Below are 23,502 nucleotides of genomic sequence, written 5' to 3'. Positions count from 1 at the left end.
GATCACCGGGCATAGTCTGGCATAGAGATGGCAACTGTGGTTACAGCACGGACATAAACCGCCTGAAAATGGATGTAGCATAGACTTCCACCACATGCAGATTTTACCACCGAGACCTGAAAGTGAAAGTACTATCATAGTTCCCCTTTCAAAATGGATGCAGATGGCGTCCTTTCCCAGTGTGGAAAGTCGGTGTCGCAGAAAATGTCGTGTTGGTCGCTTTCAGGTTTCTCTCTGCTTCCAGCCATACTCTTACAGCTATTGTAGACAAGCTTAAAGCGTGGTCTACAATGGCCGTAAGCAGTAAGAAGAAAGCGTGAACAGTAAGAAATGGACCAACCACAGCTGATTATTTTTGTCATAATCGACTGTGATTGATTTATTTCTTACCGCTTACGTTTACTTCTTACTGCTTACTGCCATTGTAGACCACACTTATGACAAAAATAATCAGCTGTGGTTGGTCCATTTCTTACTGTTCACGCTTTCTTCTTACTGCTTACGGCCATTGTAGACCACGCTTAAGAGAAACGGAACGGGCTATGCACTTTATGCCCTGCACTAGGCATCCATGCGTCTCATGCGAGAAACGGAACGCATCCGTGACCCAACCTTCCTGCTCTTGTGCTCGCACGCACGATGTTGGTTCACAGTCTCGCCGCATGAGGCCCTCAAAGTCAATTCTGGATTTGCCTCTGGCTCCTGCAGACCCATGCAGATCCTTAAACGCGCAAATAATAATTTATTTAAATATTATAATGAGCAAAATATATAACATCAAACATCATGCATTTTTTTTAATTTCTATATAATTTATATCAGACTACTATATATTTAAATGAGACCATATTTGTTATTGATGTTCATTTCACATACACAATACCTGTATAATGATAAAAAAGATTCTCTATTTTGGTGTTATTGAATAGTATTATGTAAGATCAAATAACTTATATAATAAATGGATTAATATTTTAATATTTCAAAAATCATTGTATTGTTTTAATATATTATTTAGTATATTTAATATTTTAATATATTATAAATCTTAAATTTCATCATTATGTTTTTTAAGTATACTATTGAGGTTATGTAATTGTTTTCTCATAATCTAGCATAATTGCATTTTGTATAACATGATGTAATAGGATAATGATATTTTATCATTTTGTTGTTTAAACATAAAAGGTCAATGTGTCATTGTGTTTTATATTCACTTATTAATTGTTCATATTATTTAGATATATTATTATGATGAACGACGAGTACATAGTGAAAACTATCCTGCATGCAGGAACAAAAACTATTAATTTTATACCAGGAACAAAGGTTTGTAATTTTATATTTACTTCTAATTTCTCTCATAAAGCCTTTATTTAATAAATTTTTAACAGAAAGTGTTAGTTTACTGTATATATATGTGTATATTGTACATGTATATTAAAATTTTAGGTTATATTTCATTTTAAAACTACAAAATGTGATTATAACAAAACAATAATAGATGATAGTAAAGCAATGGGAAGTCCAATGGAACTGGTATTAGGGAAAAAATTTAAACTTGAAGTATGGGAAGCAATTGTACAAAAGATGGCATTAAATGAAGTTGCTTGTTTCAAAGTACACAAGAGTGTAAGTTGTAATACTTGTTATAACTATGTATCTATTTTAAAGCATATTTTTTTAAACATAGGTTTTTTCATGACAAACTTTGTTTTAGCTAGTGACTGCATACCCTTTTGTGTCTAAGACATTAAGAGAGGCTGGCAAGCCACAATCACAAAAACGTAACCATCATTGTTGTGGTGTTACTCTACAAAACGAAGGCGTCGGATATGCTGATTTAAATGAGCTTATAAAATATTCTCAAGATCTGGAATTTACTATAGGTATAATATAACATAATACATATTAATGTATTGTACTTCAAAATTTCTTAATTACTAAAGTTTTTTATGTTTAACATTTGAAAATATTTTTTAATGCTCTGTTTAATGGTTATATATTTTCTATTTTTATAAGTGTAAGAAATAGTTTTCTTATAATCTGAGTATATGATTTATCTAAGAAGCAGAGCTAACAAAAATTTTGTTACATCTTAGAACTTATTAAAGTAACTTTTCCAAATGAATATGAAAAAGAATCCTGGCAGATGACAGAAAATGAAAAACTTGAAAGTATTCCATATTTAAAAGAAAAGGGAAATGTTCTTTTCAAAGAGAAGAAATATGATAGTGCATCAGAAACATATGCAAAAGCTATTGGAATGTTGGAGCAACTCATGCTGGTGTAAGACATTCACGATCTTTATAATGTATACTTGAAATCTATAATAAAATTTCAAATAGTAAAGACATTGATATATATGTGTATATATATATATATATATGTGTGTGTGTGTGTTTGTAACTATATATATATATGTAAATTTTCAGTGAAAAGCCAAATGATGAAGAATGGCTGTCTTTAAATAAAATGAAGGTACCATTACTTTTAAATTATGCACAATGCAAATTATTAAATAAGGAGTATTATTCAGTCATCGAACATTGTACAACAGTCTTGAAAATGGATCCAGGTTATATAAGAAATACCAATACTAATACTAAATTTTGCAAAAGCAAATATCTGATAAATAAATTTATTTTCATGTTGCAGAAAATGTAAAAGCACTTTATCGACGAGGTAAAGCGTATATTGGTGCGTGGGATGAGAAAAATGCTATTAAAGATTTAAAGAAGGCTGCTGAGATAGACCCTTCCTTACATAACCATACTGAAAAAGAATTACAGATTTTTACAACAGCTATTAAAGAAAAGGACATTGCACAAAAAGAGAAATTATCGAAATTGTTTAAATAAATATATGTATATGTATATATATGTGTGTGTGTATATATATATACACACATACTAGGTACATACATACACACATGCACACATATGACACATGCACTCACACACGAATACATTCACATATACACATTCATACTGCAATATTAATCTCTAAGTAATTGTGTTGATTAATTTATAGAAATAGACATTTTTTTTCATTTTAGGAGGTAACTCTAGGTTATAGTAAAAGGTATATAACTCTTTACTGTAAAATTTCTCAATTTCTGGGATGTAATATTAATTTTGCTTTAAAGTAACCAGTATTATTAATATGTAAAGTTAAAAATCTTCTAACAAGTAAATTCGGGGAGCGTCAGACGCCGATTTGTTTCCAATTTTTTATAGTTATTTTTTATGTCAAAATATGAAGAAATCTGTTATCATTTTTAGCTTAAATTAATTTTTTCAATTTTTTTCGAAATTTTTGAAGTTTTGCACAAGTACACTATTTTATATATATTTAAAACAATATTTCTTAAAAATATATATATCTAATTTGTTGAAACTTGCACACATATGTCGCCGATTATGAATCAGAACCATTTTGTAAAATTCAAAATGGCGGATCTAATATGGCTGACATCATTGTTGAAAAAGTATTCAGTTTTACGCTACATCCCAGGTAGAACAAAAAATCGTAATAATATAATTATATCAAAAAAAAGTTATTTTAAGACAAATCAAGATGATGTCATTCGATATAGTTTTCGTGATGGTTTGATGATGTTTTTTTTGATATTGAAATAATGTTATGGTGACTTTTAGAACTGCATTAAAATAGAAAGTCACAATAATATCAAAGTGACGTCAAAATGACAAGAAAATGATCTAATCATGATTATAAAGTGAGTTTTTATAGTCTTTTATTACTCATTTTGAAGTTTTTATGATTTTTTGTTTAAATGATAATATAGCTTATACCCATACATATACAATGTCCGAAAAACATTTTAGAGATATATTTCTAAAATATTTCTAAAATGTTTTTTGGACATGTATATGTATTTGTGTATGTATGGGTGTAAGAAATATAGGATAAAAAATGTGAATGTGAATATTTGGATGTTATTTTGAGGGTTTTTGTCGAACGTTAACCCTCATTTGGGTATAACCTCCAATTGACGATCCGAAATCACATCCAATTTGAGTGTTTTTTCGGTATATAACACCCAAAATTGAGCGTTTATTCCGTGTATAACACTCAAAGTTGAGCGTTTTTTATCGGTGTTTAACACCTAAAGTTAAGCGTTTTTTTAATGTTAACACCCAAAATTGAGGGTCTTTTTTTTCATAAGGGCTCATATACATATATGTTATATGAACAATTTTTTGTAGGAAAATCTACAGTTTACATTACACATAAGATTCCTGAGGATAATAACGTCATTAAACCTCAAAGATTCTTAAATATCGCATATGGGGCATTCCATATGAAGTGATACACCCAAATTTTCAAAGTTGTACGATTATGCTGAAATTTGCACAAATTGTAGTCCTATCACAACTAAGATTTTTGGCCAAATTGTTTGACTCACGACCAACGAGTTGTCTAGTAATAGAGGCTTGAAGTTTTAACATTTGGGCCGTTGTGTCCAACTTCAAACGCCGGTAAGTTCCAGTAGACTATTCCGATTTTCAAAAACAAGGAGTGATTTCTAAAGGTCTTTTTGCGCCCTTTAATCCTATGAAATCAGTTTTGTTTTTAAGTCAAAATTTATTTAAAAGTTTTGAAGGATAAGAAAGAAATTGTTTTTTCTCAAATTCAGACATCTTTGATTTTCTTCGAAAATATCTTTAAAAAAAGTAGAATTCTTGCCCTTTAAAATGATTCCAAGATCAAAATGGGCAGACTTTTAGTTTTCAAGATACAGTTTGTTTTAGGACCGAGCGCGTCACGCACGGTGCAGCTCGGCCGCTGTTGCAAGTGCCACGGATGATCCGATCAGTTCTATTGCTTGTGGCCAGACATGATGTGATCTGTGTCATATATCATATATATATATATATATATATGATCAAGCCATTTACTATAATATATAAACACCAGCAGCTTCTCTTTGCTAGGCTCATTATCACATCTTGATTAAGGATCACTTTTATTTTGATATCCTTATAACCACCGCGATCTTGCCTCCATTTCCTGGATCAACCACCAATCTTGCTTTCGTTTGTCGGATTACCCGCCGATCTTAGTTGGCTAGACATCTTATCATAAAAACCTCGATAACCTTGAAACGGCTGACCCAAAGTGAATATAATTATAGTATTTTGAAAGGGTCTGAATAAGAGGACTATAAGAATATGCAATAAAAGATGTAGGATTACATTTAAAAAATTCGAGGTAATTTTCACCTGACCTTGGCGACACAACCCAAGGTCAAACTGATAAAGCTAATAAATAGTTTTAAGTCTTACAACTTTTATCTAAAACATTTTTCTTATAAAACTTATATATAAGTTTTATCTAAAAACTTTTATCTAAAACATTTTTCTTATAAAACTTATATATAAGTTTTAAACTTATATATATAAACTTATATAAACTGTTACACAACTGTAACGATATAGTCAAGCGATATAAATATTTCAGAAACTAAAGTGATTATTTTAAAGTGTTTATATTTATAATGCAGCATATATATTCTTTTGCCATTTTTATATCATTTTTGTATCATTTATTGTCAATGACGTTTAAGTGACAAATAAAGTCATATTGACATCATTATGATATCATTATGACTTCTATGTTCTACCTGGGATTCGATGTTGGGTAATCTTCCGGCTCTATCCAGCAAACAAACTTATTTTAACGTCAAAATCTGATAAAAAATGAACAAGAAATGAACAAAAAAAGAATGAACAAAAAACTTCAGAAATTTAAAAAAAAATTGAAAAAATTAATTTAAGCTAAAAATGATAACAAATTTCTTTATATTTTGACATTAAAAATAACTATAAAAAATTGGCAACAAATCGGCGTCTGACATTCCCCGAGATTTACTTGTAAGAAGATTGTATATTCTTGTTTATATATGATGATATTTTATTTTACTTCAAAACTTATTTCTTTTTCTATGTTATATCTAAAGACTGCAAAAATGTAAAGAATAATTTTAACAAATTAAAATTTGTATATTTCATCAATAAAAGTGTGTTTATTAATTGCAAAAATAAATTGCACATAGATATATATATTAATATTTAGTAACGGCCGAAAACTCACAAAAAAAGCAAGTCTCGTCGTCTTTACAGATAGAATTATTGTGATACGTATCCAACAGGACAGAACAGAATTTATCAGTATGCATGATTATATGCTGCAAATAAATTGTTAAACTTATGAAAAAAGGCCATCTAATAGTGCAAATTAAAAACAGTATTTAAGAAGAGCAGCGGTTAAATTTTGAACGAAATTAATTGTTTTATACGAACCTTGACTCACCGGCTATGTTTAGTACAACAAATCTCTTTCTATTTATTTTAATTATTCGATTTCAAAGAAATTTTTACCTGCGTGGTTTTATCTGTTTAATTAGTTTACAGTACAAACATATCCCGATCGCGCGATACAGTCTGATAAATTATTTGATAAAAATTTTCTGCATGTAATCTGAGACATTTATTTTTCCAAAATACTTTCCCACATTTTTCTAAATATTAAAGGATATTCTGAACAATTTCAGAAATTATCAATATTGTATATTACATAAATTTTTAATATAACATTAATAAATGCAGGAAATCTTCAATATATCTTTAAATATATTCAAAAAAATATACGAAAAGTGTTTTTCCGAGTCGAAATATTTGGTCTCATGTCAAGTCTACATGTTCCAGAAAAGTTCTTCTTTATGTCTCAACATGGAGAAAATAACTTCCAATTAATAGCATTAAAGAAATACAGTTCTGCAATTGGTTTATTCTCTTATGTGTTATGTGTTATGCAAAAGCCTGTGCTCTTGCTCTATGGAAAGGCCCACGCTATGGGCAAGAGCACAAGCTTTTGCATAACACATAATACATAACACATAAGAGAATAAACCAATTAGTTTTTTTCATTTCCCTCCTCAGGACAGAAATGAATAACTCTGATTGGTTGATTCTCTTATGCGTTATGTATTATGTATTATGCGTTATGCAGAAGTTTGTGCTCTGGCCCTATCTGATCAGCTGTCTTCCCACGTAGTTTCCCCGCGTTTCTTGCGCGAGTGCTTTATTCCAGGTTATGTTGTCTAGTGGATACAAAGGGCCGTATTCATAGTCGGATCTTATATTTAAGACCGTCTTGAGTTTACGTTCAGATATTAGATGTACAACTTTGTTTCCGCCTTTTTTTCCGAAATTCGAGGCTTTATTGTAAAAAACTGATTATACATTTATGATTCAAAGTATTGTCCATCGCTGGCCACTACTTTCTCCCATCTTTCGAGCAGCGTACGAATCCCGCGTTGAAAAAACTGGTCATCTTTGAAGTGATCCACGAATCAATCCAATTTCTTACTTTTTCATAAGACTGGAAGTGCTGGTCAACCAGACCGTGTGCCATTGACCGAAACAAGTGATAGTCAGAGGGAGCAACATCTGGAGAATACAGCGGGTGGGGTAGGACTTCCCATTTCAACGTTTCCAAGTATATCTTGACTACTTTCGCAACATGGGGTCGAGCATTGTCATGCTGCAAAATCACTTTATCGTGTCTCTCGTTGTATTGCGGCCGTTTGTCTTTCAATCGGCTCAAACGTATTAATTGCATTCGATAACGATCGTCTGTGATTGTTTCAGTCGGTTTTAACAGTTCATAATACACTACGCCGAACTGGTCCCACCAAATACAAAGCATGACCTTGGAACCGTGAATATTCGGTTTGGCCGTCGACGTGGAAGCATGGCCGGGATATGCCCATGATTTTCTGCGCTTGGGATTATCGTAATGAACCCATTTTTCGCCTCCAGTCACAATGCGATGCAGAAATCCCTTCCGTCTTTGCCTTTCAAGCAACTGTTCACAAATAAACAAACGCCGTTCAACATCTCTCGGTTTCAACATGTACGGCACCCAATTTCCTTGCTTCTGAATCATTCCCATGTCTTTGAGGCGTTTTGAAATTGCTTGTTGAGTCACTCCCAATGATCGTGCCAATTCTTCTTGACTTTGACACGAGTCTTCATTAAGTAATGCCTCCAATTCTGCATCTTCGAAAACCTTCTCTCCTCCACCGCTATGCCGGTCTTCAACGTGAAAATCACCGTTCTTGAAGCGTTGAAACTACTCACGACACGTTCTTTCACTAATAGCGGCCTCATCATAAGTATTTAAGAGCATTCGATGAGCCTCAGCCACAAATTTCTTCATATTGAAAATTAAAACCTCCCGCAAATTACGAGAATTTGGCTCGTAAACTGACATTTTCAATTGAGAATAATTTTATGATGCAGACACAAATCGACTAATGTTTCTATGGGGTTATGTTGACAGATGCCCAAGATTTATTGCATGACGTCTATGATCTATTTATTTCGACCACTACTTACCGCTAAAGCCATCTATAGGAAAACGGCGAAATCAAAGTTGTACACCTATTCTGTAGCTAATGAAATGATCTATACAGAATCTGAAGATAAACTTAAGACGATCTTAAATATAAGACCGGACTATGGATACGGCCCTAAGTAACAGTTACGTTACATTCACATTATATATATATATATATATATATATATTTAATATATATATATTTATTTTTTGTACTAATTGTTTCTTTTTTCTTCAAAAGCCTTAAAGGAATAGGAACAGTGAAAGTGTGTGCAATAAAAATGAAAGAGTGTGATATTTAACATTTATATATTATTAATGGCATTAATATGTATTGTATTTATAAGAAAGTTTTATATTTCATTTTTATTGTAAGGATGCTAGTAAGGTTTTCCTGCAGTTTCCCTTACTTTACAGCGAATGTTAATATTCATGTCTACAGTTGTCTACTGTTATTAAAAAATACAATAATATGTTTATTATTAATTATAAACATTATTCTATTTATTTACAAAATTTTTTTCTCCCTATAATTCTTCTTATATTTTTTCTTTATTTTCTCCCTATAATTCTTCCATTTTTTATTTCAAATAAGGGATCTTATGCTCATATTAGACTATTTTTAGATTGAAAATTACTATTGGACTAATTAAAATAACCATGATTTAGATTATCTAATTTACTCGATTGCAATTTTCAATGCATAGTATAACACGGGCGCTATAATACCTTAAAAAAGATACGACACTGAGACTTTTACTCAAGTAGCGAACTCTACGTCATTTCATGCATGCGCTGTAGCGTGGCAATATATTTCATCTGACATCACTGCTTGAAACTGGCATCACTGCCCTCTTTCTGACAGGACTTTAACCTCTGCCTTTTAAATTTGTAATGTTACTCCTCGAGAATTCATAACCTAAACCTAAATTGTAAATGTGCGAGTGACATATATATTCTAGATTATTGATTTATGGTGTCTAATTGCAAAATAATTTGCTCTGTCTCCGCATTACGTTGTGTATCTTCATAAGTATATTTAAATGTTTATATAAGAGAATTGATGTATTGAGAGATTAAAAGGAAAAAGTCTACTATAGAGATATAACAAGGAATCATATCCACAATCAAAGATATCGTCTTACAGTTTGTAATAATACGATACATTTAGCATATTTCAAATAATGAGTGAAACTTCTGAACTACCAAATACTTGGCTATTACCTTTTCAATAAAAGAATTCAACAATGTTTGAACTACCAGCAGAATTGACAGCTAAGCCTTTAGCTTTAATAGGTTTGACAGGATTAGACATTACAAATCCAGTCTATCGATCTATCTGGGATGCATTTAGTAACAACCGTAGACCAGATGGTGCAGCAGTTCAGTTTAAACTGCTCAGTCAATCACATGAGTTTCCTACTGTTAAACCAAAGGTATAATATGCTGACTACTAAAATATATTTCTAAAAAAAAATAAATTAAAGATAATTACTTCATATTACTATATATTGTTTTTTATATACTTTAGCGTAGTTCATATGAGTGGTATATACCTAAAGGGATATTAAAAAGAAATTGGATGAACAAATATCTCAATGATATTCCTTCTGTAGTTGTTGTATTCTATGATTTAGACTGGAATGACCCTTTGTGGAATGAAAAGAAAATGGAATGTGCTTCTAGAGTACAATCATTAAGGTAATGAAGAAGTTATCATAATATATTGATTGTATATTGCCATATTAATATAGTATTTAACTTAATATTATACTTTTTAGAGCTGTCCTTGATGGAAGAAGTACAAAAATAGCTGTAGTATTGATACAATGTGCTGTTCAACCACCACCTGGTACTGAAGATGTAATTGCAACTGAACGTGCAACAGCATTGTGTGGAGCTTGTGACTTAACAGCAAAGTTTTTGTATATTCTACCACATGCTGATCATTTATTTGGATATACATCTAGGTTCTTGATTTTTTATTTCTCATATATGTATATATGTGTGTGTGTGTGTGTTTTTAAGAAATAATTCAATGTTTTATTTTTACAACAGGCTAAAGACAGCGCTTTATGATTTGGCACAAAACTTTTATCATCATGAGTATCGAAATGTTAAAAGTCATCGTGATCAGCTCACTAAGAATGTTCATCAGTATTTGTTTGTTCGTCATCAATTTAAAATGGCATTCTTAAATGAGCTCAAGCAGGAACAACATCTTGCTCAGAAGTAAGATTAGATTAGAAATACAAAAGATTTATTTATATATATTCTAAGATATATATATACATGTGGATATATTGCAGACATTATATGCAAGCTTATCACAATCTATTGGAAACAAGAATGACAGATGCAAATGCAGTAGAAATCAAAACTGTTGCTAGTTTTATAAATTATAAGTTATGCAAGATAATGTTCAGCTTGAATCTTCCAAAAGATGCCATCTCTCAATTTAGACTTCATACAGAGAGGTATAAATATTTGCTATGATAATTATAAACTTTTGCAAGTTTTAAATTTTAACAATAATAAGTAATATTATCAGATTTAAGTTAAAAACTGGACCGAAAGAGCTTATGTTTGAACATCATGCTTGGATGAGTAGTCAGTTCTCCACATTTGCTGAATTATTTGATGAGGCAATTCGTCAAGGGTTACCCGCTGTTCAAACGCAACATCCAGGTTATTATTTCCAATTAGCTGCTAATCATGCAGGTTTACGACAGACTGCATGTAAAGAATTGTGTCAAGTATGAATAATTTTCTAATAAATATTATACTATTCTGAGGTGTTTGTAAAAATTACTTGAATTTAAATTTTCTTTTTCAGAATGTAAATAGTTATCCAGATCCAGATCCATTAGCAGGCGAAGAGAAACTTGAATTTTATGGACAACGTCCATGGCGACCTGGAAAATTGAGTGCGGAGCCTGCAGACACGGCCAAAGAAGCTATTGGTATACAGGCTTTACAATATAGAGAGAAAACTTCAGTTAATCATTCTGTAAGATAATTATATGTGTGTGTGTGCCTATGTGTATGCGTATGTGTGTATAATATATATAATGTGTTCATTTTTAAGTAAGCACAACTAAGAGAGTCTCCATGAGAAATATTCTTTTTCAGATGATAATTATCGGTTTATTAGGAAATGCGATATCGCAATTCAAAGTGTATCGTTGTCCACGGATGCGACGATTGTTAGGTACGATATTTTTTCGCAAACAGAAGTAACAATAATTTGCAAAATATATATATAAATGCAAAATAAATATATAATTATATGATTTTTTTTAAGTTGTGCAAATGGCAGAGGAGTACTTCAATGCTCGGGATTATGGCAAAGTTTTGACGTAAGTTAAAAATATTTTTTTTCTCTGCTACGATATAAAAGTTCTTAGCGAGTGATGCTTTATTATTAAATAACAAAGTCATTAATCTTGACATTATTTCATTTAGAACATTTTCTTTTGTTAATGTCAAAATCGTAAACTTTTATTGCTCAGATTATTAATGCATATGTTATGGGAATATCATGGAGAACGATGGCCAGTTTTGCTGACAGATATCTTGAAAAATGCACTGCGGGCTGCGTATCTATCAACTAGTATTCAAGATTATCTCACTCTAGCCCTTGAAGCTTTGGGACCCTCTACTACATTCTCAGAAGAGCGGCAAGCTATTATTTATGATAATATTATGAATATATTACAGGTAATACATTTTGAAAAAACATTTTGCTATTATTATATAAGTGACATATAATGCGAAATAAGAAAATTATTTGATAACAGAAAAAACCACCAAATCCAGAACCAGATTTGCCAGATGATATTAAGCATTTAGCAATAGAGAAATGGACATTAGAATTAAATCGTCCAGAGCCAAGTATCTTTACAATTGATGACAATAATATGACATCGTTTGTTGATCTTAAAGCACGATTTTTGCAATCGACATATGCAGTGAATACGATGATAACAATAGAAGTTATCATAAGGTATTATTGTGTTTGAAAATCTGTCTACTGTTTCAGAAAAATATATTTTTCAAGAATTGCAGAATATAACTTTATAATAATCTCTTTGATTATGCAGGAATTCCTACTGTGGCGTTATTGAATTCAGTAATGTGTTAATAACAGTCAGTGGTCCAGGTTATAATGCTGAGGTTTCAGTTAGCAATATTCAACAGTCTAACTTTGTTTTCCAAGCAAAGGAGACGAAGAAATTTTATTTCAATTTTAAAGCGCCTTATCAAAATGATGGTGTCGAAATTCGTATTAGCACAGTTTCATTGCAGATAGGTGATAATGCACATTGTTGTATCATACTAAGATTTTCAGCTGTGGGTAGAGAAACGAATTTATTTGACCGTTTGTATCCTGAAATACAACAACTTCGGTATGTTTGTATAGAGAAGAATCTTAGTATTTGTTATAGATATTTCGAAAAAAATTAATATAACTTTATCTGCATTAACAGAGGCGAATTTGAGGCGATAAGACCTTCGATTCATGCAGAAATCAAACAAGAAGAATCCAGTTTGAATGTACATACAGAATCCAATAATCCCGCGCTCTTAGGCGAGTGGCTACCTGTAACTATACGTCTATCAGCTAACGAGGATGTAACTGCTATTTCTTTACACGTAACACTCGCACCAGATGGTAGCAATGAACAATCAAGTATGTTTTCATTTTGTTTTTTTTTTATAAGATAATGTTTTCTTTTTTCCGTCTAATTTTATATATATATATATTTTTTTAAACTAAACTATTTTAAAATATTTATTTCAGCTGACCTAAGCTTAAACATGCTTAATAAACAGCCCAAAGTATCAATTTCTGTTAATAATATGAATAAAAATTCCTTTGTCAAACACGTTGTGTATATTAGAGCACATAAAGTGGGCGACAGAAATATCATAATAAAGGTATACACACTCATGACTTAATATGGCAACTAATTACATTATAATGGAATGTTATTAATTTTTAATTATGTAATAGGCAGAATATTCTAAACCTGAACAAATTAAGGGAAGTAAAGAATTGTCATATACATTAGCAGTTAAAAAATCATTTGAAGTAGCAACACAGTTTTATACTACACTGTTTGAGCCACTAACAAATGGATTTGTTAATGAACCATTTATTATTATGCCTCATATTACATGTGTCTCCCCATGGCCTATAAACATTTTAAGTACATCTATAGAATTGGTAAGCTCACAATGCATATTTATATAATTACTTCTGTATGATGCATTAAGAAAATTAGAGTTCATCATGATAAATTTACATTCAAAATTAGGCGGATTCTATTGAAAGAGAGAACAATTTGGATAACAGAAAATCTATTTTGACGAATGTTACACTGTGTGACGGTGAAGCAGGGACCGATGCCTATTGCTTAATTCCAAAAACAGGTGGCGAACCTATCAGTACCGGAGTATATACTATCAAATGGAAAAGGTAAAAATGGCTGTTGGATATAGTTTATGACACACTATATATCTCTGATTTGTCTTAATATTAATTTATCTTTATATTAATTTATCTTTATTTTATTTTTGTAGAGCGAATGATGAAACCGCGTTAGAAACTAGCAGTAGTGTAACTTTAGCTCCTCTATGTGTCAAAGATGCGGTGATCGGATTAGAAGCCAAAATGCCAGCCCATGGTTGGGTTCGCACGCCATTTTGTATATCTTATTTTATAAAAAATTATTCCGATTATCTCGTCACTTTACGTTTAGCTATGGAAGGCAGTGATGCTTTCATGTTTGCTGGGCAAAAACAGGTATCTATCAGAGATAGGCTTCACGTATTTATGCTACATAAAACGCATATAATAATTTACTGTATGTCTATTTTAGGTTGACGTTTATATACTACCTAGAAACGTACGGAAAATTGATTGGATCTTACGACCGTTAGTCGCTGGCTTTGTCGCTCTTCCAACATTATCACTAACTGTACCTGCAGGTAATGACGTTATATACAACTGCATGAAGTAACTTAAGAATTCTTGTTATTTCTATTTCTCTGAAACAAACGATGCTTATGACATACAGATGAGGAACATAAGATGGGTAAAGCACGTCTGTCGGAGGTCGTAGAACGTTCATTGCCGAGTCACATATATATATTAGTAAGTGAAAATAATAATGAAATATGTTCAGTTATGTGTTTTTTCACTGTTCATTTAATATTTGCTATGTTGTAACACATACTTCATTTTTGCAGCCGAAATCGCAGTCTTAGCAGAATAAATATGGTTGGTATTAAGACTCTTTTTATGAAAGGAATAACTTGTTATCAAATTATATTATAAAGTTAGTTATACATTTTGAGAACAGGCAATCTGATAAGTTTGTAATCTGTTGAATATAATTTATTTGAATTATTTTATATGTAGTTTCTCTAGCTTAAAAAAATATATATATATAGCTTAATATTATATAATTTTTAAGTTTTAACAAACGTTAAATGATAGCAACTGTATCGCCGCCATGTCTCATGCATGTATAAATATCGACCGCTTTTGCGAGCGTTACGTCACGCGTCACCTTAGAAACCATGCGACTAACGATATATCAGTAGACAGTAGACAGTAAAATAATTTTTCTCTTCTATGTTTTTTTATTATATAACGTGCTTTTAGTCAATATATATATAATCGCTCTAGTTTCTAATATATATTATATTAAATATTTTAAAGTTTCTAATTATATATATAAATATATATATATATATGTATATATATAAAATATCCACGCGTACACATGGTCAGTTGTAATGGTGCTACGAAATGGCGAGAAATGGCAGCATCGATATCGGAAGTGTTTTTGACGAGTACCTGCAAAAAGAACAGCAATTCGAACAAGAAATAGAAGAACGGTATTTACATTGATAATTTTTAATATTGGCTAATATATTGTAATTAACATGTCTATATACATACATATATACACACTTGCGTGTAATTATCTCATATTCTATTTTATTTTACAGCAATAAATTACATCATGAAACACACAATAGAAACGTCAAAATTCCTGAATTGTCTTCCACGAATCTTCTTATAAACGTGGAAAAATCTCACATTCGTAATCAAGCTCTTTTGAAGGTTTGTTGAAATAAATTTTTTTATATAAAATATTGCAAAAAAAGTCTTCGCAGTAACAATGAATTTATGTAAATTTACGTACAAATTTACGAATTTTATGCATGTATAAAGATATATCACTTTTGAATAATTTGTAGTTTATTGATTAATTTTACGAGTAGACGACTAATGTTATTCAGCTGAGATTTATTATTTATTATCTTTTTTATGTCTCTTAAAAATTTATCGTTTAATTTAAGAAATGTTTTTGACCATATGCTAGCACGAATAAAACATTAAACATTTTTCTAAATTTAAAGGCTAAAATAGTATTTTAGCACAGAATAACGCGAGATATTTATGAGATTATATATGTGTTATATATATCAGATATATACATATATATTTCATACTATTAATAGATACACACATATATATATAACAAAACTTATACATTATTTCATAACAGGATCTAGAGATATCTAGAGCGCGTTTGAGAACTTACGCGTCTTATACGCCGACCGATGAGGAATTACAGCAGATTTCGTCGGCCTATCGAAATCACTTTCGTAAGAAGCTCCGAAGTACGGATTTTCGATAATGTCGTTATTCACGTGACCAGGAGAAAACCACTGATGATCGTTAATCCAACTCGATAACTCGAGCCGAACGAACAAACTTCCAAATGAAAAGTTTGTTGATCGTTGGGATCGATGAATCGAATTGACTATTTGTGCGTTATTTATTGGTATGATTACACTTTCACACATTGAATAATATAAAAACCTATTTAATATTCGAAGAATTTAGATTTGAATGTAAAGCGCGGGCAATTTTTTTTTATTTGGATCTCTCACTTATGTTTCTCTATATTGCGTTCATATCATGTCGTACTTCTAGTTGACGGACTTGATTGCAAACAGCGAATGTATTATTTTTATAAAACAACGTTCGAAACGAAATATATAAAATTCATGTATGTACATAATAACTTGCTCACAATTTATATGAATGTGGATCATCGCTCATAATAATTGTCACTAATATACACTACATGCAACATGCCACGAAAAATATTACATTGCGATATCAATGAATGTTTTAGACGAAATCCTCGCGTTAAACATGCGACTCACCGTAAGTGAGGAACGTATACTTACAGTTGACTACTCGTCTTTCGACGAGACATGAACCAAAAGCTGAAATCTACCTAGCGAGCTAATTTACACTCTAATCTACCTGTGCAAAGGTCTTCGGGAGTTAATTATAATAGTAAATAGCGTTACCTTTTAAGGCCCGTACGGCGATCGCTTACCGTTTGACGATACGCTGCGAACAGATCGATGGATCTCTTTGTCGCCGACACCAGATTGTTGGTAAGCTTCATGAGGGAGATTTAACGCGGCGGGAAGAGACATATAAAGGAGACGCGCGAACGGACAAGTGCAAGCGACGTGTGTTCCGCCTGTCTGTATGCCATATTCATATTCATTTTCTACGTGTGACCGCACTATTATCGCCGATAATTACTGGCGCGCACAACTTGCACGTCCGATAGGACGGCCACGTTTCAGGAGCTACCTGATAAGAGTCCAGGCCAATAATTTGCTGGTAACTCGCGTTTATACCTTACGCCTCAATACATTTTTACACACGACCTGCAAAAGCCACGGATCTAGTCTTGACCTTCGCTTCTTCGTCCAGCCATGTTTATATGTCCGCGTGACTTTTTGGCCCGTTAAAAATGCACGCCATCAGTTTAAATTCAGACGGCGAATATTGCGAATTTTACTACCGGCCTCGTGTGTCACACAGTGCAAACAGCTTTCCGCGACAGCTTCGAGCAAGGTTGCGCAATTTATGCAAATGTCGCAGGCGCACGCCGTCCTTGCACATGATAGTTTCACTTACCTCTCTCGCATATTCGTAAAATATTGGACCGAATTCTAGACGAAAACCACGTAGCGACTTCTGCACGATTCCGTGTGTTGCGAAGATTTCAGGGGGACTGAGAGACGCGCGAAATGAGAAATGCGATGAGCTGTATCGGCTACTTCGTGGCGTATAATTTTGTTATTTCTTCTACGTGGCATAGCAGCAGCTGAGCAAACGGAACGGCGCTGTGACTTCTTACTTTGACCATTGTGTGACATTCGAAAACATTTGTATCAATAGTCTTTATTCTTTCGAGGGATAAACCGTATCTTTTCTCGCGGTTTTGGTCAAGGATCTCCAAGATTGTATTCTCTATGGGACAATATTTATGAAACTTACCACAGATTTATCTAGATCATTGCGCGTTACCTCTGTGATTTTGCACAATAGCACAAACACAAATATATACACTTAATTTTTATAGCATATGTTGAGACTTATCTATCTGGAGCATGTCACGGATCTCATTTTTTAATCCACTAAAGGACACGCTTTATGGAATTGATATAGAATTATCGTCTCTCCACGTTATCGTTCGCGCGGTTGCATAAGCATAAACCGGTATAAGTTTGTTGCATTTGACTACCAGACAGTCAGGTATTAATGCATTATCGCTATCGTCAGTGAAACGTAACGCTTACTAAACGATAGACTTGTATTATTGGAAGTAATGTTCGGCGTCCTCGCTATTTTGCGCAGACCAGGTAACGTTTTTATGTATATTAATATTTTGATTTAATAGTTTTGCTTATTAAAAATGTTAGTTATGCAATTAAATGTTAATTATACCTCTATTATTTTATAAATAGAAAAAGGAAAAAAATATTAACATATATGCGTATTAAAATGTTGCATATTCTTGTTATTTAAGTCAATTTTTTGTGACATACAGTTAAGATTAAATGAGTAAACAATCATTTAACACATCTACTAATCGTTTAATACATCTATTTTCTTGAAAGTACCTCTGATAGACGTGATAATTCTGTAGATCGACGTTCCTAGCTTATTATATCAAAATTATTACATATCTACGCATATACATATATGTGTGTCAGTGCGTGTGACGTATGTATACATACATATATAGACAGCTTTTATACAAGATCTCATTTATAAAATTAATTTTATTTTTGAAAATATGTCTAACAAATATTACATAAGAATGACATTACGTTTCTTATTTCTTTAAAGTAATTTGAGCACAAAATCAATATATTTTCATTTCTTTCTACTTTTATACCCACATAAATAGCACGCATATAGGTTTTTTATTTATTAAAGCGTTAATTATCCTCTTCAAAAAGAGTTTTGTTTTTACGTACAATAATAAAACAATGATTGCGTTCAGCAAAACGGAATGTTATTATTAATTAAAACGTGTCATTTAGAAAATAGTAATTTGAAAATTTAATTACTGTACTTTTAAGAATTTTGGCTAAGTTCAAGATTAGATATTAAATCGATTCACTGATTATTAATTGCTTGTTAAGTACTTTGTTCTATTAAACATTATTAATATAATGAATAAATTTATTTCCCTATTATGTTTAATGATAAGGTTGATACCGTAAAATATATTGAATATTTGTTAAGTTCGACAAATTATAACGAATAATGATGTAAGCACATATCAGAGATCAATTTGTAGCAATGTGCTTTTGAATATCATTGTTTATAATTGAGAAATAAGGACAAATTTAAGTAACTACTTTAATAAATAAATAACATTACTGATTCTATAATAGAAAATTTGTTATTATAGATACAATTTTTTCAGGTGCATCCAAATGTACGTGATGTGATCCTTCCACTTCATGGTATTCGAATTTCCTAGCTTGCACTTTTATTTTTTCCAGTACTGCATAGTAATATTCAGATCGTTCAAATTTTAATCCAGGAACAGCACGAATATTGAGATAAGCGCATTTTATTTGAGATGCATAAGTAAGTACTAATTCTAGAGATGGCATCCCCAAAAATGCAACCTAAAAATAATATCAATATCAATATTAATATATATATAATAGATCTAATATCCTTAAAATTATTATGCCTGTATCTTGTAATTATTATCATTAAATAATATAATGTAAGACAAATACTTCACCTTTAGTCTTGCATCACGAGAAAAAACATATTTTCCCCTTGAATATGCTGGTTCTATACCACGTTTCATTAATATTTCTGCTGATTCCTTTGTTATAGAACCGTCATAAGCCTTATACACTATATCAAGCATTTCATCATATTCATAACATGGCACATTATCCAGTGACAATAATTCATATTTTAAGAATTTGTCGATATATTCTCCAGTGAGGCTAGCTATTTTTGTGACATCTTGTACAGCTGGACTAACAATATCCAAACTTATGAGATGATTAACTTCATCAGGATATGATGCTGCATATAGAAAAGATATGGCACCACCCAGTGAATGCCCAAGGAGGCTTACCTAATTCCATAATACAGTATAATTACAAGTTTAAACTAAGTGTATGAGTTATGATGAAAAAAATGAATTAATATTGCAATATATATATGTGTAGATTAAAATATTCATATTAACATAACTTCCATATATAGTTAAAATATTGATTGTCATGCAGTATATTTGAATGAAACAAAAAGAATATTATGTAAGTGCAAGCAAGGATGACTGTTAAATTATATAACATAAAATAAGGGCTGAATTATTATATAAGATCGATATTAATTTGTCTATAATTTGTCTATAATCATATAAAAATAGAGTGGGTAAATTTACTTTTACCCACTAACCTTATTCCATTTAAAATATTTAACGATTCTACGAAGAAGTATGACACCGTCCCAATGGACGTAATAGAATTGACTTTTTGGATAATGCGAAGATAAACCATGACCAGGCATATCCAAACAAAGAACAGAAATATCTTTGGACAGCAATGGTATCAATCTGTCAAAAGTGCCTGCATTTTCCTGACGACCATGCAATGCCACTATCGGTTGGAGCTCTTTAGGACCCCACCATTTGCCTGCAGTCATACAATATAAATTTCTTAATTTGATTTCATTTTTTAATATATATTTAATCAAAGGTGCGCATATAAATTTTTTGCTTTTAAGAATCTGTAATGATTTGATAAATAAAGAAAGAAATATATGTATATATAATCTTTGAAAATGAAGCAGTTGTAGCATAGCTAATAAAGCTCTTTCTTGTCCACCATATGGGATTTGTGACATAATATTGTTTTGTGACAAGTTATACAACGATTTTGTGATTCTTTTAATATACTTTTCTCATATTATATATAATATGCTGTTATATAAATTAATACTTTGAAATGTTATATAGCATATGAATAACAGTCAACCTTTCTTGACATATTTCAATTATAGTTATTATGATGGTTAAGTAATGCAATATGAATATTAAATAGTGTAAATTAAAAAAAAAATTTCGATATTAAATATACTATAGCATGAAATATAAATATCCTAGGCCAAACATATGCAAACTAAATAATTAATAATAATAGATAATATAAACAAACTTTATATATTTAACAAATTTCACTATGTGTGCAATCATGTTGCATTTTTGTAAAACATAGTATACATAAAATTCATGCGTTTATGTATTTAATATGTCATTTTTTAATATATTATTTCTTTGATCATAATCAGAGAGATATCGTTGTATAACTATAATAATTTGCTAGCTAACCTTGTCCCATTTGTAATATTTAATAATTCTACGTAGTATAAAAACCCCATCCCAAAATACATAGTAGAATTGTCCATCTGGTAGATGAGAAGAGAAGCCATGACCAGGTAAATCTATGTTCAATATAGCTATATTTGATGGCAACAATGATGCCAAGTTGTCAAATGTTCCTGCATTGTCTTGCCAGCCATGTATTGCAATTATAGGCTGTTTATTTGTTGGCCCCCACCATTTTCCTAAATTTATCAATATGTTGAGTTTAAAGTATCGTCTGCTTATTCAAATTTTAACAAACTTTCTTTAAATTATTCATTATTGATTATGTTCAATAGGATCAAAATGCATAATTGATTAGCAGTTTGAGAAATTGATTTTGATACATATAGATGCATGTATATATGTCTTAAAATTAGAATATTTATTATTATTGTGTTTACGAAATGTTGATTAGCTAAATTTTTAGGAAGGTTCTATTTCTACCAGTACAAATAAAATATGTTTCAAATATATTTCCAATTAATATTTGATATGTGAAGTACAATAGGATAAACATGTTAGTTTTACTGACCACTTATATGACCCCACGGCATCGGTATCTTAATCTCTTCAGCATCTATAACAAACAAGTTTAATCACTATAAACTTCTAACTAATAACTATTTAAACTATCTTTTAAATATGTGAGATTGTTTTCCAAATGTCAAACAATTTACCTCTTTCCTTACATCCGTGCACGGCATTGTCGGAAGAGCTATTCCCATTGGTATTCATTTTGATATAGCAATTTTCAATAGTCTGACAATCTACACTTATAAAATACTTGATCCTAATATGCCATTCGCTCTAAGCTTTACTCGCAAGCACTGTTAGTCCGTCACGTCGGTGAGACTAGTCAAGACTGCGAGGAAAAATCTCTAGTTATTATTCTAACTTTCCCTTCACAGAATACGCCGTGTTCCAATATTCACTGCCAGCATTGAAAATCTATATAATATACGTGACACAAACTATATATTTTCAGTACTGGCAGTGAATTTTGGAACACAGCCGTAGTCTTCGATATGTGTCACTTTTAGTACAGAAAGTGCAAAATAGTGTAATTTTATTTGTAATACCTCGATTAACTAATATTTCTTTATTCTTCTTTTTCTTCCACGTTTCATTTTGTTCTTCGATACATGGAAATGTTGCACCGTTGTGTCCAATTATTCTTTATGAATCATAAACTTTTTATTACTGCTAGAGAAGATTGTCAGTAACAGCATAATATATTTCAGCAGAGAAATCGTACGATATTTTTCCTTGAGAAAATATTTTGTAAATATTACATTAAAATATAGAGATATGTTTCGTATTAGAAATATATATTTTTTCATATGTGACACGTGCGCGATTGATAAAGTAAATGTTATGTAATGCCACTCGAGTAGCGTTGACATTCACTCTGCTTTAATGCAATTCTATATTGCGATTGTATGCAAAGTGACTCATGATAAAGGATTTTTACTTATTCGTTATCATACAGTTTATCAGTAGCATGTTGTATTATGCGCAAATACACACATAAAATGTAAAAATATGAAATATAATATTATTATTTATTCTAGCAGACTGACGTCATTAGTACGTCATTTGACGTCAGTTTGCTACCAGGGTATATTATAATATTATTTATTCTGTGTGACTATAACAATCAGTCGGAAGAAGGAAAATTTTAAGTCCATGATGATGTTGCACAGTAAATATCTATATAATACAATAATTATATAGATTACACATATAATCCCAGCACACACAATATAACTGTTGTATAACTTTTATATAACACAGAAGTAACATGCAATATAATGGCTGTTACACATTATTAATATTGAAATTATATAATTTCCTATTATAATTGCAATACATCTGTGTTATGAAACTATCATATTCGATTATAAAAGTATAACAGCAGTATGATTTAAATATAATCACCAATCAATGATAAATCGATCATAACGTTGTTTTGACATTGATTCGATGTCGTTTCAACCAATCATTTCTTATTGAGATACCATGCAATAATACTTTTGTGTAAGCCCAGACAGCATCGGACATCCAATGGATGTACGTTTCACGTCCAATTTATGTCCGTATGTCCGTGGACATAAATTGGACGTAACAAGGATGTCCTTATTGGACATCGGACCTGTAGGACGTCCGATGTACGTCCATCGGATGTCCTATGTCCGAAGTTGTGACAAACGTACGTTCTATGGACGTTTTTATATAAAAAATGGACATATAACGGACGTCCAATGGACATCCG

At 31.2% G+C, this 23,502-nt stretch overlaps 4 protein-coding genes and 1 long non-coding RNA gene across 8 annotated transcripts; 4 read left to right on the top strand and 1 right to left on the bottom strand.

Moving 5' to 3' along the window:
- The first annotated feature begins 515 nt into the window (after window positions 1-515).
- Window positions 516-3,213, top strand: LOC105184599 (aryl-hydrocarbon-interacting protein-like 1). Of its 2 annotated transcripts, none has more exons than XM_011143491.3 (7): window positions 516-935; window positions 1,242-1,329; window positions 1,453-1,632; window positions 1,721-1,889; window positions 2,142-2,289; window positions 2,436-2,578; window positions 2,659-3,213. In XM_011143491.3, the coding sequence occupies exons 2-7, from the start codon at window positions 1,252-1,254 to the stop codon at window positions 2,859-2,861; spliced, it is 921 nt and encodes a 306-aa protein (XP_011141793.1). In that variant the 5' UTR covers window positions 516-935; window positions 1,242-1,251; the 3' UTR covers window positions 2,862-3,213. The 2 variants fall into 2 exon arrangements, with proteins under 2 accessions (XP_011141793.1, XP_019697635.1); XM_019842076.2 differs by having other exon boundaries at window positions 2,103-2,289.
- A 252-nt stretch (window positions 3,214-3,465) lies between these two features.
- On the top strand, window positions 3,466-4,858 carry LOC112588890 (uncharacterized). Its single transcript, XR_003113109.1, has 2 exons — window positions 3,466-3,739; window positions 4,230-4,858. It is a non-coding gene; the product is annotated as an uncharacterized LOC112588890 (long non-coding RNA).
- A 4,816-nt stretch (window positions 4,859-9,674) lies between these two features.
- On the top strand, window positions 9,675-14,842 carry gry (trafficking protein particle complex subunit 11 gry). 2 transcript variants are annotated; one of them, XM_011143486.3, is made up of 20 exons: window positions 9,675-9,863; window positions 9,959-10,128; window positions 10,209-10,397; window positions 10,486-10,659; window positions 10,737-10,904; window positions 10,979-11,183; window positions 11,264-11,437; window positions 11,560-11,638; window positions 11,732-11,786; window positions 11,940-12,147; window positions 12,228-12,433; window positions 12,531-12,836; window positions 12,918-13,120; window positions 13,232-13,368; window positions 13,445-13,657; window positions 13,749-13,909; window positions 14,014-14,236; window positions 14,313-14,421; window positions 14,511-14,587; window positions 14,683-14,842. In XM_011143486.3, exons 1-20 carry the CDS (start codon window positions 9,675-9,677, stop codon window positions 14,698-14,700), a joined length of 3,264 nt encoding a protein of 1,087 aa, XP_011141788.1. In that variant the 3' UTR covers window positions 14,701-14,842. The 2 variants fall into 2 exon arrangements, with proteins under 2 accessions (XP_011141788.1, XP_025155993.1); XM_025300208.1 differs by having other exon boundaries at window positions 9,808-9,863; window positions 10,065-10,128.
- A 293-nt stretch (window positions 14,843-15,135) lies between these two features.
- Window positions 15,136-16,393, top strand: LOC105184598 (uncharacterized). The gene is made up of 3 exons (XM_011143488.3): window positions 15,136-15,336; window positions 15,451-15,565; window positions 16,014-16,393. The coding sequence occupies exons 1-3, from the start codon at window positions 15,248-15,250 to the stop codon at window positions 16,143-16,145; spliced, it is 336 nt and encodes a 111-aa protein (XP_011141790.1). The 5' UTR covers window positions 15,136-15,247; the 3' UTR covers window positions 16,146-16,393.
- A 1,927-nt stretch (window positions 16,394-18,320) lies between these two features.
- On the bottom strand, window positions 18,321-22,122 carry LOC105184596 (probable serine hydrolase). 2 transcript variants are annotated; one of them, XM_011143484.3, is made up of 5 exons: window positions 21,908-22,122; window positions 21,763-21,807; window positions 21,195-21,430; window positions 19,590-19,937; window positions 18,321-19,467 (listed from the first exon to the last, which is right to left on the bottom strand). In XM_011143484.3, exons 1-5 carry the CDS (start codon window positions 21,963-21,965, stop codon window positions 19,219-19,221), a joined length of 936 nt encoding a protein of 311 aa, XP_011141786.1. In that variant the 5' UTR covers window positions 21,966-22,122; the 3' UTR covers window positions 18,321-19,218. The 2 variants fall into 2 exon arrangements, with proteins under 2 accessions (XP_011141786.1, XP_011141787.1); XM_011143485.3 differs by lacking the exon at window positions 21,195-21,430 and adding an exon at window positions 20,264-20,499.
- Window positions 22,123-23,502: the final 1,380 nt, after the last annotated feature.

This window comes from Harpegnathos saltator, unplaced genomic scaffold (genome assembly GCF_003227715.2).
Source record: "Harpegnathos saltator strain DR-91 unplaced genomic scaffold, Hsal_v8.6 scaffold333, whole genome shotgun sequence".
Classification (NCBI taxonomy): Eukaryota; Metazoa; Arthropoda; class Insecta; order Hymenoptera; family Formicidae; genus Harpegnathos; species Harpegnathos saltator.
This window is presented reverse-complemented; position numbering and strand designations above follow the sequence as displayed.